This window comes from Camelina sativa, chromosome 8, assembly GCF_030686135.1.
Source record: "Camelina sativa cultivar CO46 ecotype springtype chromosome 8, ASM3068613v1".
Lineage (NCBI taxonomy): Eukaryota > Viridiplantae > Streptophyta > Magnoliopsida > Brassicales > Brassicaceae > Camelina > Camelina sativa.
Genome location: NC_141887.1, coordinates 9603103 through 9623121, shown reverse-complemented (window position 1 = coordinate 9623121; position 20019 = coordinate 9603103). Strand labels below are relative to the sequence as shown.

At 39.8% G+C, this 20019-nt stretch overlaps 3 protein-coding genes and 1 pseudogene across 3 annotated transcripts; 3 read left to right on the top strand and 1 right to left on the bottom strand.

The window, feature by feature from the left end:
- Window positions 1-1944: 1944 nt before the first annotated feature.
- Window positions 1945-4375, top strand: LOC147939851 (uncharacterized). The gene is made up of 4 exons (XM_087461057.1): window positions 1945-2776; window positions 2867-3404; window positions 3476-3575; window positions 3671-4375. Exons 1-4 carry the CDS (start codon window positions 1960-1962, stop codon window positions 4373-4375), a joined length of 2160 nt encoding a protein of 719 aa, XP_087317183.1. The 5' UTR covers window positions 1945-1959.
- A 5939-nt stretch (window positions 4376-10314) lies between these two features.
- Window positions 10315-15310, bottom strand: LOC104706893 (uncharacterized). Its single transcript, XM_010423130.3, has 7 exons — window positions 14827-15310; window positions 14142-14273; window positions 13731-13946; window positions 13452-13636; window positions 12375-13318; window positions 11988-12255; window positions 10315-11718 (listed from the first exon to the last, which is right to left on the bottom strand). The coding sequence occupies exons 1-5, from the start codon at window positions 15308-15310 to the stop codon at window positions 13139-13141; spliced, it is 1197 nt and encodes a 398-aa protein (XP_010421432.3). The 3' UTR covers window positions 10315-11718; window positions 11988-12255; window positions 12375-13138.
- Window positions 15311-16499: 1189 nt separating this feature from the next.
- Window positions 16500-18799, top strand: LOC104706892 (uncharacterized). The gene is made up of 6 exons (XM_087463225.1): window positions 16500-16957; window positions 17046-17873; window positions 17958-18106; window positions 18210-18303; window positions 18397-18468; window positions 18549-18799. Exons 1-6 carry the CDS (start codon window positions 16595-16597, stop codon window positions 18591-18593), a joined length of 1551 nt encoding a protein of 516 aa, XP_087319351.1. The 5' UTR covers window positions 16500-16594; the 3' UTR covers window positions 18594-18799.
- A 492-nt stretch (window positions 18800-19291) lies between these two features.
- LOC104709397 (S-locus-specific glycoprotein S13 pseudogene) lies at window positions 19292-19894 on the top strand (annotated as a pseudogene).
- The last annotated feature ends 125 nt before the right edge of the window (window positions 19895-20019 follow it).

Sequence of the window (20019 nt, the reverse complement as noted above, 5' to 3'; positions counted from 1 at the left end):
AAAGGGAATACTGTTGTGGTTTACAAAAGTGGGAAGTTGTTGAAAGAGGAAGGTTTCCATAAATGGAAAGTTTCTTTAAATTTGAAAGTTTTATTTGAATTAACACTACAAGAAAACAGTCGATTTGCGACGGAAATCTGCGACGGCAGAAAGCCCTCGCAAAATTGCGACGGAATTGCGAGTACTTTGCTAGGAAGACAAGGGAACTTTCAATTCCCTCACAAAATTTGCGACGGCACAGTCCCTCGCAAATTTGCGAGGGATTTAATACAGACTTGCGACTCTGCGGGCTTTCCTCGCAAACAACTCGCAACTCGCTCGCAAATTGCGACGGATTAGCGATGACATTTGTCCGTAGTAAATTTGCAAGGGAGTTGCAAGGGACGAAGATGTCGGCAGCCACGTTTTCCCCGAGTGTAACTGTTTTGTCGGCAAAACAGTAACAACCTCACAAATCCCTTGCAAAAAATAAAATATTAAATGTCCCTCGCTAATCCCTTGCAAAGTTCCCTCGCAAATCCATAGCACTTATTTTTAGAAAGCCTATAAATAGCAAGTTCATGATTCATGGAAACCACAACACAAAACACTTGCAACAAAAACACTTACTACCAAAAAAATCTTGAGAAAGTAAAAAGGCTACAAAAAAGGCCTAAAACTTGTAAATTCCATAATAATGTTTGGAGGCGGGCAGCATGAGATATACACATTGCGACGGTGGATGTACAATCACAGAGTTCCGGAGACCGGTGATGTGACGAGAGAGTTTTGTGATGGGTTGCGCGCTTTCATGTACCAAGCGACAAACCAAGAATTTGCTCGTCAAAACGGTACCATATTTTTTCCATGTCCTAAGTGTTGCAACGATAATTATTTGGAATTTAATCTAGTGCAAAAGCATCTTTATAATAGAGGATTTATGCCAAATTACTATGTATGGTTTCGTCATGGAGAGGGTTGTAGCAGTAATGTTGGAAGTAGTAGTATGAATTATGCTGTAGCAACCTAGTAATTATGGGCATCAAGAATCTGATCAATTTGGTTTTTATGGGTATAATGAGGAAAATAGATTTCATGATATGGTTAATGATGCATTTCATGAAACTACTGCTGCATTTCCTGAGAATAATGCAGAAGAATCCAACGTAGATGCACAACGTTTTTATGCTATGTTAGATGCTGCAAATCAACCTATCTACGATGGATGTAGAGAAGGGCATTTTAAGTTATCATTGGCATCTAGGATGATGACAATTAAAGCTGATAATAACTTAAGTGAGAATTGCATGGATTCTTGGACTGAACTCATTAAAGAGTATTTGTCAGCTGATAATGTCTCGGCTGAGAACTACTATGAAATACAGAAGTTGGTTGCGAGTCTTGGATTACCATCTGAAATGATTGATGTGTGCGTTGACTATTGCATGATTTTTTGGAAAGATGATGATAAGTTCCAAGAATGTCGGTTTTGCGGGAAGCCGAGATATCAACCTACTCAATGAAGGACGCGAGTGCCATATAAACGTATGTGGTACTTGCCTGTTGCTGATAGATTGAAACGCCTATACCAATCAAAACGGACTGCAGCGGCAATGAGATGGCATGCAGAACATTCTACTCAAGAAGGAGAAATTACACACCCATCTAATGCAAAGGCGTGGAAACATTTTCAATCGGTATATCCAGACTTTGCTCAAGAGTGTATGAATGTTTATCTTGGGTTGTGTTCAGATGGTTTTAGTCCATTTGTTATGTCAGGGAGGCAGTATTCCTTATGGCCTGTTATATTGACGCCATACAATCTTCCTCCAGAGATGTGTATTCAAAGCGAATTTCTGTTCTTGAGTATTTTGGTACCAGGTCCAAAGCATCCGAAGCGAGCCTCTGATTCATGAGCTGAAGCAATTGTGGTATGAAGGTGTTCAGACGTTTGATTTGTCGCGAAAACAAAATTTCAATATGCGGGCAGTGCTAATGTGGACGATTAGTGACTCCCCTGCGTACGGAATGTTATCTGGGTGGACAACACACGGAAGATTATCATGTCCTTATTGTATGGATCGTACCGATGCATTTCAGTTAAAGTATAGGCGAAAACCTTGTTGGTTTGATTTTCATCGTCGGTTTCTTCCCTTGCATCATCCGTACCGGAAGAACAAGAAGTTGTTTAGAAAGAACAAGGTTGTGCGTGTTCCTCCACCAACTTATGTCTCTGGAAATGATTTGTTTGAGCAGATTGATTACTATGGCGCTCAAGAAACATGTAAACGTGGGGGTAACTATCACACACCAGCAAACATGCCAGATGGATATGGAAGCGCTCACAATTGGCACAAGCAGAGTATTTTTTGGGAGCTTCCATATTGGAAAGATCTTCTATTGCGGCACAACCTTGACGTGATGCACATCGAGAAAATCTTTTTCGATAATTTCATCGTTACGCTTCTGAATGTGCAGGGTAAAACAAAAGATAGCTGGAGATCTAGGTTGGATTTGGCGGAAATATGCGCAAGGATCGATTTACATCTTACAAGAGATGGGAAATTACCATTATCCCAATTTCGATTGTCAGCAGAGGATAAGAAGGTGTTGTTCGAGTGGATTAAATCTGAAGTGAAGTTTCCAGATGGATTTGTCTCAAAATTTTCAAGATGTGTAGAGCAAGGCCAAAAAATTTCAGGTATGAAGAGCCACGATTGTCATGTCTTCATGCAACGGCTACTACCATTTGTATTTCTTGAGCTCTTGCCAACACACATTTATGATGCTATTGCAGGTATATAAGTATATAATGATATATTTATATATTGATATATATACTTTTTTAATTAATTCACCCATGAATTAATTAAACATTGGTTTGTAGGTATTGGAGTTTTTTTCCCGGACTTATGCACTAGAACATTGACCAGAGATGGCATAGAGCAGTTACAAGATAATATTCCAGTTTTAATTTGTAACTTGGAGAAAATATTTCCCCCTGTTATTTTTGACGTGATGGAACATCTTCCAATCCATTTACCACATAAAGCTGATCTTGGTGGGCCAGTGCAATTTCGCTGGATGTATCCTTTTGAGCGGTTTATGAAAACTCTTAAAGGAAAGGCCAAAAATCTTGCTAGAGTTGAGGGGTCGATAGTCGCCGGGAGTTTAACCAAGGAAACGTCTCACTTCACATCATACTACTTTAGCCCCACCGTGAGAACCAAGAAAACACGTACTAGACGATATGATGACGGAGGCGTTGCACCTACATATAATGTTCCTGATGTTCCAGATATCTTTGCTCAGATAGGAAGACTTGATGGAAAGTTAAAGGAAGTTTGGTGGGAAGATCATAACTATTGTCGAGAAGCTCACAATTACATCTTGAGGAATCTAGATTATGTTCAACCTTTTGAAAGGTATTCTTTTTTTAAAACTAAAATTAATTTTATTATGTAAGATAACGAACTAACAAATCTCTATTTTTTAGACTTTTTGAAATGCAGATTCGTGAAGCATATCCTAATTTAGAAGAATCTGACTATGAGGCTTACAAAGAGCGGGATTTCGCTAACTGGTTGAAATACTATGTAAGTATATATATGAAATAAATTTAAACTATATAGGTATTATAGTTTAAAATTTAAATAAACTTATGATCTAAATATCTTATTTGTTTATATAGGTTCATAATGGACGTGGAAATGAACCCTTGCCTCTTTGGTTGCATGAGCTCGTTCAAGAACCAAGAGCAAAGATCACTACTGCTCCGATGTACTTTACTCGCGGTTATACTTTTCATACGTACGCACACGGAAGTCGCAAAGCTACAGCAAATTATGGAATCTATGTACAAGCTGGTGATAGCGATTTCTATGGTGTTTTGCAACAAATATTAGAAGTTGATTATCCAGGCCTTCTGAATCTGAGATGCGTACTTTTCAAGTGTAACTGGTACAATCCATCGGACCGAGGCGTGCGGGTAAATAATTGGGGAGTTGTCGATGTGAATGTGAACAAATCATACCCCAAATTTGATCCTTTCATCCTAGCATCACAAGCAAAACAAGTGAGCTTTCTGCCCTATCCTCGTTTAAGGCCAAGACGTGAAATGTGGTTATCATTCATTAAAGTTAATCCTCGAGGTCGTATAATCGGGTTAGTTGATGATCAAGTCGTGTTGCAACAAGAATGGATCGGTGAAATTTCCATTCCTAACATGTCAACAAAAAATGTTATCCACAATTATCCACAAAACAGGCAAGTTGAAGATGTTGATGATGTTTCTGAAGAAGAGGGTGAATTAGACGAATTCGAAGAGTCCGACGATGGAGAAGATTCTAATGATGATAATGTAATTTCTAGTAGTTCAGAAAATGAATATGATTGACCAATTGTAGTTTTTTGTTGTTTTTTTTTAAAAAGATTTATCAATTTGCGATGGATTTGCGATGGAATTGCGAGTGAAAGCTCAATTTCTCGCAACGTCGTCATAAGTCCCTCGCAAAAGCCTATACCCTAAACATTATTTGCGAGGGACTTACGACTATACCCTGAACATTTAAACATTGCGAGGGATTTGCGATGGATTTGCGATGGATTTGCTAGGGATTTGCGAGTGACTAGCGAGGAAATCTTGCTAGTTCTCGCAAATAAGTCGTTACTCCCTCGCAAATTATATACCCTAAACACTAAATGCTCAAACCCTAAGCTTTTGCACATTGCAATGGATTTTTGTGTATCAATGTGGATAACATGTTCTTTTGATATGTTTGCAATGGAAATTTTAACATATTTCAAGTTGCAACACAACTTGATCATCAACCCCAACATGATGATCCACTAAACCCTAAAGTAGAAGATGTTGATGATGTATTTGAAGAAGAGCCTGAATTAGAAGAATTTGAATTGTCTGATGATGGAGAAGATTCTAATGATGATAATGGAATTTCTAGTAGTTAAGAAGATGAATTTGATTGAGCAATTGTTGTTTTCTTGTTTTTTTTTCAAAAAAGATTTAAGTATTTGCGAGGGATATGCGATAGATATGCGAGTGAATTCTTGCACGGTCTCGCAAATTCCTCGGTAACCCCTCGCAAAACTATACCCTAAACATTTAAATAATGCGACAGAGTTTCGAGTTCCCTAGGTAGTCCCTCACAATATTTAAGTATTTGTGAGGGATTTGCGAGAAGTCCTAGTTAATCCCTCGCAAATCGTAAACCCTAAACACAACTGGAGTCTAGCTTATCCCTCGCAATATTTAAGTATTTGCGAGGGATTTGCGAGTAGTCCTAGTTAATCCCTCGCAATTAGTAAACCCTACACACAACAGGAGTCTAGCTTATCCCTCCCAATATTTAAGTATTTGTGAGGGATTTGCGAGAAGTCCTAGATAATCCCTCGCAATTAGTAAACCCTAAACACAACTGGAGTCTAGCTTATCCCTCGCAATATTTGAGTATTTCCGAGGGATTTGCAAGAAGTCCTAGTTAATCCCTCACAATTAGTAAACCCTCAACACCAGTAGCCTCGCAAATCTCTCGCAATGTTTAATAAGTGCGATAGAGTTGCGAGGCTGCATAGGTAATCCCTCGCAAATTTTGCGAGGGATTTGCGAGGTTCCAAAAAGTTTATATATACAAACTCAATCGAGTTTGAGCGAAGCTCAAACCAGTCGCCGACAAAACCTAATCTTCTTCTTCCTCCTCCGATCAAACCATCTTCTTCCTCTTCCGATCTGGTTCTTCCTCTTCCGATTTAGTTCTTCCTCCTCCGATCAAACCCCCTAGTTTTATTCCTCTTCCGATCTGGTTCTTCCTCCGATCAAACCCCCTAGTCTTCTTCCTCTTCCGATCTACTTCTCTCGTCTTCCAATCTTCTTCAATCGCAAACTCTAATCTCTCGTCTTCCGATCTTCTTCTTCAATCGCAGTTTGAAAGGTATAAACCCTAATCTAATCCAATTATGATTTCGTTTTGTATTTGGTTTTGATTTCGTTTTGTAGAAACCTAATCTCGATTTAATTTCGTTTATGATTTCATTTTTACAAACCCTAATCTCGTTTTGTTTCCGTTTTTTATTTGATTTTGATTTCGTTTTGTATAAACCCTAATTTCGTTTGTAAACCCTAATTTGTTTTTAATTTCGATTTTGATTTCGATTTTGATCTATGCATGTTACTGATAATACTACTTTTATTAATTACTAATTTTGATTTCAATTTTTTTTTGTTATAGATGTTTGGAGGCAACGATTACACAAGATTCCTGACGGATCAAGGTTTAACCTCTCCCACTGCTTCTAAACGTCGCGGTCCCTCAAGTTCTAATAACACAAACCCCGGTTCTCACAATAATCGCCGTGCAACCTCGCAACCCCTGTCTGTGGCGCCTCCTTCTAATACGCCTTCACCATCTCATTCGCATGGTGGCACTACGCCGAACCCTGACATTACTGCATCTCAACTCGCGCGTTCCTCCTCTACAGTCATGTCCCAACGTCTCAACAACCTTACTTTGGAGGAGTTACTCGATAGTCCTGGACGATCTGGTTTAACTAAACTAGATCCTCGCCGACCTCTAGGAACTCTGTGGTAAGTTTGTTTTATGTTTTTAATTTGATAATATAATTAAAAAGTTGTATTTGTATGGAATCTGAAAGTTGTATTTCTTTTGAAGGTTTGACCAAGACTCCTCTGTTGCGGCTATTGTTCGAAGCATATTTGAAAGAGATTTCAAAGAGCCCCATGCCAATTGGACACAGACGCCGACTGCAGTGGTAGACCGTTGGTATGAAACGTTCGCGGTAAGTCAAGTCTCTTTGTTTACTATTTACAATATGTTTTCTTTGCCTTAATTAAATATAGACTAATCCTTTTTTTTTTACAAGCAAATATACAATTGGGACCGTTGCATAAATGATAGAGTGAGGCAAGAGTTTGAGGACAAGTTGAAGGACATGATGTGTGATCAAGTGTCACGGTGGAAGTTAAAGTGGAAGCTTAAAGGTGATGAGGCAAAACCACGGTGGATTGATCCTCAGGTATGGGCTGGTCTTGTTCGGTATTGGCTTGATCCAAAATCAGAAATCAAGAGCAACCACAGTCGGAATGCTCGCTATCATGATCCGGATGGCACCGGAATATACAAGCACCGTTCAGGCCAAACGTCGTTTAAAGCTTGTGCTCGAAAAAATGTAAGTTCGTTAAGTTCTTTTTTTTTCTTATAATTATGCCTTTTGAACTTTTTTAATTGTTATAACTAATCAATGTCCTTTTTTTTTTCAAGTCTGAGATTAGTGGTGAGCTAACTCCGGATTTCCTACGAATCTTAGAAGACACTCATCGAAAACCGGATGGCTCATTTACTGATGGCAAGTCTGAGTTCGTGTTCAATGAGGTGTCGTCTAAGATTCAAGAGTTAGAATATGAGCTGTGTACAGGGGATAATGGAGAGAGTTCTACTTCTGGTGGGATGCCCATTCATATCAAAAACAAAATTTACACTGAGGTAAGTTTCAAATTTGAAGTTCTGTTGGTTTTTTAAAATCTCTATTATGAACTGATGGTTGAACTGTGATGTTAAGTTTACTAATGATTGTATTTCTAATGATTTTGTGATATCTTGCGATTGTTTTGTTTGAACTGTTGAACTGTTATCATTGTTTTGAACTGTTGGTTTTAAATACTCTATGGTTGAACTGTTGCCATTGTTATGTTTGTGATAATTTGTGATTCTTGTGTATGTGATATCTTTGATGGTTTTGTATGTTATAACTTGTGCATCTTTTGTATGTAATAACTTGCAATTGTTTTGTGATATTTTTGATTGTTTTGTATGTGATAACTCACGATTTTGTTTGTTGTTTTGTTGTTAGGTTGTTCCGAAGAAGAAAAACAGGATTTTTGGGGTTGGTTCACTGCAGTTTGAAGCGTCCTTTACCAGTAGCGGTCCACCACCTCCGTCTCCAGCTAATGATCCGGTTATATTGGCTCAGAAACTTGCTGCAGCTGAGGAGTTTATCCAAACCCAGACACAAAGAATGCATAGCTACGATGCATACTTCGACTACCTTGCCGAAAAAGATCCTGAGTTTGCTGCCAAGTTCCGGAACCCGACCAACCAACAAGCGACCAACCCAGAAGGCACCAACCCAGAAGGCACTATCCCAGATGGCACCAACCCAGATGGCACCACTGGTGAAACGGGAGTAACTGGTTGTCAAACTGGGAATTTAAACGTGACCTCTCTCTCTCAATCCTTTTAAAAACTCTTTTTTCGCTGACTATATCCCCTGTGAGGGAAAACTAAAACACAACTTCTTTTTGTAATTATGTTTTATTTTATTTAGAATTTTATTTCTCGATTTACAATTCTGTTCTTTATTTTATTTAGAATTTTAAATTCACAACAAAATTATCAAAGATAATGATTTAAATTAAATATCAATTCTGATTTTTTTTTTAATTTATGCATAACAATTTGCGAGGGATGTACTATGGCAACGTTCAACGTATTTGCTAGAGACAAATTCGTCGCAAATTGCTTCATAGTTGCGAGTAAAAAATCCCTCGCAAATTGCTTGTCGTTTGCGAGAAAAACAATACCTCGCAATATGCGTTACATCCGCGAGGAACGTAGTCCCTCGCAAATTGTGTGTCGTTTGCGAGAAAATTATTCCCTCGCAATTTGCGTGAGATTTGCGAAGAATATTATTCCTTGCAAAATTTGCGAGGGATTTACGATGTTACCCATTTTGCGAGACGCGATTTGCGAGGAACGGTTGTGTCTCGCAAATCCCTTGCTATTGTCGATTTGCGAGGGATTTGCGATGTATTCTTCCATCGCAAATCGACTGTTTTCTTGTAGTGTAAAATTTGTCCATTTTTAGTGATGGTGGGCCTTTATGGCATGTGTATGGCCTTCGTGGTAGACTCTTGAGTTGTTGTTGTTTTTGCCCTGAAGATTTTGAGGTCTTATCTTTATGGCGGGAAGGTATAGGTATTTACAGTTCATAAGAGCTTGAAATACATTTTCACTCAGCCTCAGCTGAATTTGAGGCATAGACGGTGGATGGAGTTGATGTCAGATTATGATCTAGATATAGCTTATCACCCTGGCCCAGGAGCCGGATATGGAATATCTGGTGGGTTAGATTAGTGCATTGAGGTTGTGTGCTATATCACAGGAGCCTTTGGAATTGGAGACAACAGACCAAGTCGATCTTTTGAGTAGAGTTTGGGGTGCACATGAGAGGGATGAGGGACTAGTGAATGCCTCAGGACGTTGCTTTGGAGTATCATGTCTCCGCCAATGGTACCATACTTGTGCGTGGATGGATTTTTGTGCCCAAGGATGAGAAGTTGATGCGGGAGATTTTAAGATAGGCTCATGCGAACATGTTTTCTATTCATCCAGGAGTGACTAAAATGTTTCGTGACCTCAAGCTGTATTATCATTGGGTCCGGATGAAGAAGAATGTAGCTAAGTGGGTTGAGAAGTATGATGTTTGCCAGTTAGTGAAGACTGAGCATCAAATTCTGATTGACTTGTTGTAGAGTTTACCCATTCCAAAGAGGAAGTGGGACATGATCACGATGGATTTCGTGGTATGATTGCCAATGTCTCAAACTATTGAAGTGATTTGGGTCATTGTGGACCAGTCAACTAAGTCCACACATTTTCTGGCCATTAATAAGACCGATGGAATGATAATTTTATATACCAAGTATGTGAAGAAGATATTCAGATTGCATGGGGTACCAACGAGTATTGTGTCTGATAGGGATTCTAAGTTCACTTCATTGTTTTGGAGAGCGTTTCAGGCAGAGATGGGCACTAAGGTACATATGAGTACACCCTATCATCCTTAGAAATATCGGCACTCAGAGAGGAAGATCCAAACCTTGAAGAATTGTGACACCCCGGTTTCAGGGACTTGCGGAGAGGTTTATAAAAATTGATTTGGCCACTTATGTCACCAAAGTGCATTTATCTTTTCGGTCAAGGGTCCTGAGAGAACTCGAGCGTTGATATAAGATTGGAATCGCTCCAACTTAAGATCACATAATGATCAAGAGATTCCAAGCTTATCTTGAGGAAGGTAGAATTCACGAGCTGGCTCTAAAGCACTCTCTCGTGAATCAAGGGGTGGTACGATGGATAGATGGGTGATTGACTCGCTCAATCGGTGGGATAATCGACTCGCTCAATCAATGAACGAATGAAGGATGTTGAATCACTCAACAAACTTAATCCGCAGGATTCTAAAACACTAAGTGAATCACTCACAAAGAACTAAAGAACAAAGCAATACAAAGACTCAAACTTTGTAAAGAAGAAAACGTTTCTATTACTTTAAAATGATCAAGGGTGCTTTACAATGAGACTAATGATCAGCATATATTGGCTGATTACACAAGTTCTAAAGTTAGAAAGAATATACAAATCAAAATAATTAATGAAAATACGATGTTGGACCATTAATTGTAGAATCAGTCCAAGTAAGGCAAGTGAGGTGTGGCTTGTATCTCGATAACTTGGAGAGGAAGTGGTGACGTTTTGGAAGCTTCTTGGGCACTTGTGGAAACTAGAATATGCACAAAAATAGAATAGGAAGTAGTCGTTGCGCATTGATGACAATCGGGTCTCAAAAAGGCAACTAATAATAGAATTGAATCCGCTTGATCCAATGGCTATTATTGCGTGTGAATATCCTCCAAATATTTTTTAGTGGATGTAGAGGCTCTCATGGATCCCATATGTAGATTTGAGGCACGTCCAAGTGAAGGCAAATGGAAGTTTCCTTATCTGGCTCCAAATAGATCAACGGACATGATTCAAAGGGTGGTTTGGACTTGGGTCTTCTCTTGGGTTGTTCTCCATGGGCTGGGGACTTGTGGTGAATCAAATAGGTGTGTGGGCTTCCTCTAGGTCTGTTACAAGTGTCAAAAGGCCGAAACTCTTCATAGCTTGCAATGATGTCTGATTCATCTGCGAGTAGTTCAAGTCCATCATCGAGTAGTTCATCATGGCTGTCAGCGAGTAGTTCAGCAGGTCCAACAAGTAATTCAGCTACGACTTCTTGTGTCATCTTTGAATCAGATGAATGGTAAGTGATTCCTTGATGACTTGGTGTTGCCTCATTAAAAACCTTTCTAGGTAAACCTAGTGGAAAAACCCTACACAAGGGAAAAAGAGTGCAACATTCATATCCTAACAATGAGATAATTTGACTTGCTGATGCTTGATCCCTCTTGAACCATTGGAATCCTTAGGGTTAATTTGATGATGAATAATTAACCCTTCTCTTTGTGCTTGATCAGAACTCCATTTGGGAAAAGATTCTCCAAGATGCTCTTCGTGGACCGGTTTGGTGTGTAGACCGGTTGGTTCTCCATGCTCCCGGTTTGGTTTAGTTTTGATGTTCGCATCATACCCTCTCCCTTGAAATAGTTTTGTCCTCGAAACTGTATAGTCTTGGTTTTTATCTGGTATCATGGTTGGTGGGGTAGCTTGCTTAGCTCCTTGTTAGGTTTGTGCTTGAGCTTTGTGATCCGGTGGTTCCTCTTTAATTAAGCAAGATTTTGGAACTCTTCTAGTCTCCTTAAGGAATGGTGTGACCACCAATGGCGCTAGTTTACTCCGGTTTTGATTTGCAATACTTATGGATCTCTTCATCTCTGGTAAACCGCCTTTATGATCCTCTTTTGTACCTGCAATTTTGTTGACACTTTTGACAAAGAACAAGTTCATTATTACATTCATGGGATCAATATAAACATGTAAAATATTTTTTGTTTGAACCATTTCTTTTCTACAAAGTATAACACTAGGTATATCACAAAGTGAATCAACTATTTGATATGTATTAATAAAAGAAACTGGTTCCATAGGTTTATTTAAAGAACCTATATTTTTCTCACGCTCTTTAGGTTTTAACAAATTTATAATCACATCATTCAAACTATTAGAAATAAATTGAAATAATGGGGTACTTACTTGACATAGTTCATCGATGAGTGTATCATTCAAAATCAACAATGTTGGTTGATTTAATGTTTGATCTGGTGGTTCTTCTTGCAGCAAGATGTTGTTTGTATCAACTTCATCTTCTCTAGTGGCTAGCTTGCTCAACTTAAGCTCTGGATTTGATTCCATGTTATCACGCCTTTTGAGTTTCTCTGTTTGCTCCAAACTTAAGATCATGTTGGATGTGGTCTCTCGCTCATCACTATACACGTCTGTGATACCTGTATCTTGCTTGACACTTAAGAATAAAATCAAGTAAATTATACTTGAAGTTGACTAATTTAAAACAAAGTGTTTGAAGCTACAATCAATTGTTAAATTATTCCAATATCTAACAAGATCATATGTTTTACTTACTAGAGTACCATGTAGAGTGCTTGGCATCAAATCTGCCCCAATGAGAGTGATCTTCGAAGCAGGATCAGATGGTGTTGAACATGGTTGTACCTTCACACATGCTTTAGGAGTTTCTTGATAATATACCTTATTTCGGCAAACTTGTGTAGATGTTGTTTCCAAAAGTTCTTCCTCAAGACTTGTGTCAACATCATCTAACTTTGAAGTTAATACCTTGTAGTCTACCTCTTTAGTTCTGTCATCCATGCTATGAAATTGACCTGCATCAATAACCTTTGGCAAAGGCAAGCGCATTAATCTAGAATTGGGAATTTCTAAACTTGATGTTGATAAACTATCATTTGAACTAGATACATTCAGTTTCAACTCTAGAAATGTGACATCTTCTACTTGTCTTTCAGGACATGTTGCAGCAAAATGACCTCTCTTATGACATCTATAACATGTCGATTCATTTGACTTTGAAGAATTAGAGGACTTACCTCTCTCTGGTTTGTCTTGCGGTTCTAGAGAAGGTGTGGGATCCGATTTTTCTTTTGCACTTGTACCTTTCTCATACCTTTTGGATGAAAGCAAGTGCATCATGTGTTCAAGTTGTTGATAAAAATTAAGCTCAATATTCTTGCCACTTACCTTGGCGGAATTTTGATTGGAACTAACACGTTGATGTGTAGTTTTCTCTTGGCTTGGTTCCTTTGAAGGGTAAGTGTTTTGACTAGGCTGGGACAGCATTTGAGGTGCATATCTCTCCCTCATAAGCAACTTTAGTTGTCCCCACGTTTTGAGTGACATTCGTCTAACTTTGTCTTCTTGGTTCCACCAAAGACTTTCGTTTCCCACGAGTTGTTCAAGACAATATTCGAGCTTTTCTTCTTTGGGAATGGCATAGTACTTAAAGTACATGTCCATGTTATGCTCCCACTATGGATAATCTCTTTTGTGTCCTGCAAACTCAAAATTTTCATAAATTTTGGACCATTGTTTAGAGATAACCTGAAATTTGTCTTGTAGGTCTGGTTGGGATTAGATAGCAATGAGTCTTTGCTAGTGCCATGTTTGAGTCACTTCCTGTACTACCTGTGAATTTGTGCGAAAGTACTTGTCTCTCAGTTTTGCTTGACGTGAGGCTTTAGGCACTTGGTATGACAAGATGTGATGGGCGGACTTCTGTTTACTCCTTTTAGGACATTGATGATGGTAGTCCTTCGTTGTTCCTCTATCATACTCCATGTCTTCTCCCTTCTTGAAGTGATTATCATTTCCTGAAAAAGACATAATTTGGGTCAGTGGAGATTATGAACCATGTATACAAAAATCATCTTTAAATCTGATCCATGGTTTAGAATTAGCCTTTACTGGTGTTGCATGAGTCGGGTGATTCTGGGTCTGGTGCTTCACGATCTGGTTCATCCCTTGAATCAGAAGCTGAACTACCATCTCGTTGCCACAAGATAGCTTCATAGTTGTCTTCCTCATCCGACGTGACTTGATAGGGCTCTTCTCCTTCGATTTCTTCATCCGAATAAAACTCAATAGACTCCAAGTTTGCTCTGGTGTTCGTGATAGAAGAATCTTGCACAAGCAAAAGAAAGATGTATCAAAAGTAAATCAACAAATAAGGAATAAGAGACAAAATAGAATTGATTTTTTTTTTTTAATAAATCCGGAAAATTTAAATAACAAATATGAAAATCTATATTTTTTTTAATTATTTTCTGGTTTTATATAATAGAAAATTTCAAAAATTAATTAAAATAACAAAGATACCAAATGATACAAGACTCGGTGGTGAGACACATATGGGGATAGATATGGCGGCTTCACAAGCTGGCGGTCGCTTCTCTCTTGTGAAGAAATGATGGTCGAAGATGGAGATCTGACATGCTGGCGGTCGCTTCTCTCATGTGGGATCAAATGAGGGGTGTGATGGCGGAACAAAGTGCACCACAGAGTTGTGATAAGACTCTGATACAACACAAGCTCTCTGCCTTGATGACTCGCTCAAAAAGACATAAGAACAAATGTTTACTAAGTAAAGGAATCAACCTAACTTAGATAAACAAAAACAAAGCCTAAGCTTCAAAGTGAGAAAACTCTCTCTTTTATTTGTCAAAAAATCTTCTATATCTTTACAATGAAACAAATGAGCCTATTTATAGCTCTTACATGGTATAATCTACATTAATTACAAATATGTCTAAATTAATTACAAATCAATCACCATAATTGAGAAATCATAATCAATGGTGATGATGAGGAATAAATGGTGGATCTAGGATTTCTGGCAAGATATCTGCCTTGACAATCAATATTTCCTTATTTGGCTCGTCGGAGAGTAGTTCAGGAAATCCATCCGGAAATCCGTCTTAAAGTAGTTCAGCTACTCGTTCAGCATATGTGATGACCACATTAGTGAAGAAGGGCTCATACATGCTAATATATCCGTCCAGACTCTTGAACGCCCGCTCATCAGGTTTTGGACAAACGACAGAAACACGCCGAGGTGACTCACAGAAATCCGTCATGGCACATAAAGACTCGGCGTCGCAGAGTGTCGGCCCGAAGTCAAAAGGAGTGTCGAGATCACTCGTACCTTCATCACCCACAACCTCGCTATAAAGCGGTGTGTGGTCGGAAAAATTGATGGAACCCGCTTCACCACGCGAACATGGAGAACTAGAAGGGCCATCCCGATCTGGGACGGATCCAGCCATTTCTGTCTCGGCAGATGCGTTGGAAGACGAAGAGGACTCCGGATCGATCCTAAACTCGGGAGAAGGATTCCTCCGCTGCGCTCTTTTAGGCTGCCTAGTAAGCCTAGGCGATTCTGCCGACTCTTCAGGATCAGACAGATCGAAGGCTTGACAAGACGAGCTAGCTCCAGAAGAACTAGGAGACGATCGCTCCTTCAAGTAGTCCTCGTACGAGTTCGACATTAAGATGGAGGTCGACAATTACAACAACAACCCAATCGAGTGCTACTAATATGACAAGCTAAAGACTAATCAACTAGCTAAGGAAATAAAGGATTACCTCGAATTTTGCGGCTGGAGAAGAAGTGAGAAAAACACCAAAGGAACCTCCCTTTATAGGAGAAGGAGAGAGAAACTCGCGAGGCAACGATTGGGCGCAAAATGGCACAACTCTCGAGGCGCGACGTTTCGATCTCCCCTTCTTCGAGAACGCAAGACCCTAGCGCGACGTTCCGTAGATGAGCCAAGCCGAAAACTTCCAAAATAGCTCATTGGCTCAAACTATAGCCGAACTCAATGAACTAAGGGGGGGGAGGCAATTGTTGGATATGGGTTTTACCCTGCCTTAACAGGCCTTTCACCTAGCCCATCAACAGAACAGTCAAAGCAGCTCGCTGAAGTGTTGACTGACTTGATCATTCTTATCGGGCCGACAGAGCTTCTAAAAGGCCCAGTCAGACAGACAGCCCAATAAGCGACAACCCGTAAAGAAGCGATCACCGATTAAGCTTTGAGGCGGTACCACATTGATCCCGAGGCATAAGGATGAAATGTCCCATCAACTATAAATACCGAGGGAGAGACGTGCAGAAAGACATCTAGTGACCCGGAGCAGGAGTCTGGAGACAATCCGATTCTAGCCCAAAGTATTAATAGTTATATCTAGAGTATACAATTATGTAATTAGCCGACCAGCTTATAACGGAATATCTTGTAAACTCGCCGATCTTTGGCTATTTTAATAAAAGTCCTTTGTTTCGCCTTCTCTAATTATTATTTCTGATCCAGTAGTATCACTCGTTTAACATATATGATAGATTCCGTTGAACATTGAGAGATACTGAATACGAAAACTTGGAATTGTATCCGAAAGAAACGATTTATAGGGCACCTGACTGGCTGAATCAGCAAGAAGTTATCCGAGATCTGGAGACTGTGATAGGAAGAAACACGGTGGTGGCATTTGATTTGAGAGAGAGAGAGAGTGACATTTGACTGTGGAAGACATTTGATTCTCTCACACAAAAATCAATATATTAGAATTTATTATTGGGTGTTCTAAACTCTTGGTATACATAAAAACCAAACCGGATGAACCCGGTTATCGTCAGAAAAGAAAACCGGATAATACCCGGTTATCTATTAATAATAATGTAGTTGTAAACCCTACAAGGCAGTAAAGTGTTTCCTCCTCCTCCTAGTAGTCTCTTCTTCGTCTTCAGGAATTAATCGGCGAGCGAGAAAGACATGGCGGCGAACTACGAGTACGAGGAAGCGGCGGCGGGGGAGGAGGGAGAGAGCGGCGGATACGACCCGAATTACGTGGCGGATTCGGTGAAATCGTTCGTGGTACACATGTACAGACACATAAGGGAGAAGAACGTGTACGAGATCCACCAGATGTGTGAGACATCGTTCCAGAGCTTATCGGAACGACTGTTCAAGGAGACGCCATGGCCAAGTGTAGAAGCGATTGCTCCTTACGTAGACAACGACCACGTCTTCTGCCTTCTCTACCGTGAGATGTGGTTTCGGCATTTGTATGCGAGGTTATCTCCAACGTTGAAGCAGAGGATCGATTCGTATGACAACTATTGCAGCCTCTTCCAGGTTTGATTTTGAATCTTGATTTTTTTTTTTTTTGGAATCTAGAATCTCTCTCTTGTTTAGATGATTAAGAAGATAGAATGGTTGTTAGGTGGTGTTGCACGGCGTAGTTAATATGCAGTTGCCCAACCAGTGGCTGTGGGATATGGTGGATGAGTTTGTCTACCAGTTCCAAAGTTTCTGTCAATTCAGAGCAAAGCTCAAGAACAAAACAGAGCAGGAGGTTGCATTGCTCAGGCAGCACGATAAGGCATGGAATGTGTATGGCGTCCTCAACTTCTTGCAAGCCCTTGTGGAAAAGTCCTCTATCGTCCAAATCCTTGAGCAAGAAGAAGACAAGGAACATTTCACTTCCACTGATGGCTACGACTACTCTGGTGGCAGTAACGTCTTGAAGGTCCTTGGTTACTTCAGCATCGTCGGCCTCTTGCGTGTTCACTGCCTCCTCGGTGACTACCACACTGCTCTCAAATGGTTGCAGCCCATTGACATCTCCCAGCAAGGTGTTTACACCAGTGTCATTGGATGCCATATCGCTACTATTTATCACTATGGCTTTGCCAACCTCATGTTGCGACGCTATGTTGATGCTGTTCGTGAATTCAACAAGATTCTCCTCTACATTTTCAAGACTAAGCAGTACCATCAAAAGTCTCCGCAGTACGAGCAAATACTCAAGAAGAATGAGCAGATGTATGCATTACTTGCTGTTTCCCTCTCTCTCTGCCCTCAAACTAAACTCGTTGACGACTCTGTCAACTCTCAGCTCCGCGAGAAGTATGGTGAAAAGATGATGCGGATGCAGAGGTTTGACGATGAGGCATTCGGTATCTATGATGAGCTCTTCTCTTATGCATGCCCCAAGTTCATCACCCCTTCCGCACCAAGCTTCGAGGAGCCTCTTGTCAACTACAATCAGGTACCACAGTTTTTATATCATATTTACAAAAGAAAGGACTTGTGTGTTTGTTTACCTTAACACCAAACTTGGGAATTATCTCAGGATGCATACAGGCTTCAGTTGAAGATGTTCCTTTATGAGGTAAAGCAGCAGCAGCTGTTGTCGGGAGTGCGGACATTCCTCAAAGTCTACTCCTCCATTTCTCTTGCTAAGCTCGCTAAATACATGGAAGTTGATGAGTCCACGCTAAGGTGAGGACCCATGGGCAGATGGCTTGTACCAAAAAATGTCAGTCTCTCTCCAATCTAAACTTCTTTTTTTAATCTTTTGACATGTACGGGTTTTGATTGCAAGGACCATATTGTTAACATACAAGCACAAGACCCATTCAGTTGATTCCAATGGTGGGATCATCTCCAATGCAGACATTGATTTCTACATGAACAATGTATGTTCTTTCTTCTTTCTGTGTATCTCTCTTTGACATGGATACTAGGGTGCTTGTAGAAGTTACTAACTTTTAAATCTGGTGAGACTGCAGGACATGATCTACGTTGTGGAATCAAAACCCGTAAAACGTTATGGGGATTTCTTCTTGCGCCAGATTGCCAAGGTATGTAAAACTGAAACTAATATGTGTTTAAACAGATTATATGTATTGATCTGGCAGATTGATTCTTTTCCACTGCGTAGCTCGAAGGCGTGATAAACGATATGGACCGCGTCAAACTGGATTGAGGAATTTTTCTGTGTTATGCCTATCCTCTTTGCCCAATTGATATGTGTTTTTCTTTTTACTTGAAGACAAAAACACTTTTGAGAAGCTGTCTTCATGTAGTCTAAATGGTGTAGATCGACTCTTTCTGGTGGAAACTGGAATCATTATTGTTATGAAATATTATCACTTAAGATTATATACAATCTATGAGTTCCTTTTGGAATGATTTGTCCTGAGTTGTGCTATGCCAAAGATGAGTCTAAATCTTCACTAATACAAGTTTTTACTTTTTAAGATGTACGAGCTTTCTTGCTATCATCAAAGAAAAGTTTATAGCATGTGTGATCTGATGGATCTGTGTATGTCTAATTCTCATTAACAGTATAGAAAAATCGTCATTTGCCATCTTTACATTATATGCTCTAAGTCTCATCGAATCGTTCCCCTTGTTAAAAAAGTCACTTTCTTTGACGTCTTTCTTTAAAAAACAGGTGAAGAATATAAAGGGAAGGAAACACCAAATGAGGCAGTCTTTCTTAAAAGTAATTAGAACGAAACTTATCCTCGGACAATATCAAAAATACTAGTTACATTAATTACAAAATTAACTTTTGAAGTGTACAACTACGGAACTACCTAGTTCATCGGGATCTCCGAATTATTGGGGAATTGCAGAACATAGCTGCTTGTGAATCTGTTGTTTCATCTTGGGAAGAAGATGTCTATACGTCATACTCTGACTGGTTTGGTCCTTTACCTTCTTTTTCAGATTGCTTCTTCCTCAAGTCATGCCAGTAATACTTTGCTCCCTTCCGAATCCTTGCGGCTATCAAGCAACAGTACGCTTGCGTCTCCCGGGGATGTCTTCGAGCTTGGTTTTTTCAGTAGTGGTAATCGTTGGTATATCGGGATTTGGTACAAGAAGGTCTCTGTGCGAACCTACGTTTGGGTTGCTAATAGAGACAACCCTCTCTTGGATTCCAATGGAACCTTTGGAATCTCTGCTACTAACCTTGTGATCCGGGATCAAGTTAATAGACTCATCTGGTCAACGGAATTAAGAATCCAGAGATCTCTGGTGGCGGCAGAGCTTCTCGATAACGGAAATTTTGTGCTGAGATCCAACGATCTTGATGAAGATGAGTTCTTGTGGCAGAGTTTCCATTTCCCAACAGATACTCTAATCCCTCAGATGCAACTCGGGTTGGATCCCAAGAGATTTCTAACATCCTGGAAAATCAAAGATGATGATCCGTCAAGCGGAGACTACACATTCAGATTCCAAACCCAAGTTTCCCCTGAGCTTTTCGGCTCCTATTAAGGTGCGCGAGTCTTCGATAGCGGTCCATGGGAAAATGATACAAAAAAGTTTAAAAAACTACCTCCCTTGTTTAATATAACATGGACAAGAGTGGATGCCACTTGTTTGTTCATAGCAACAAACAA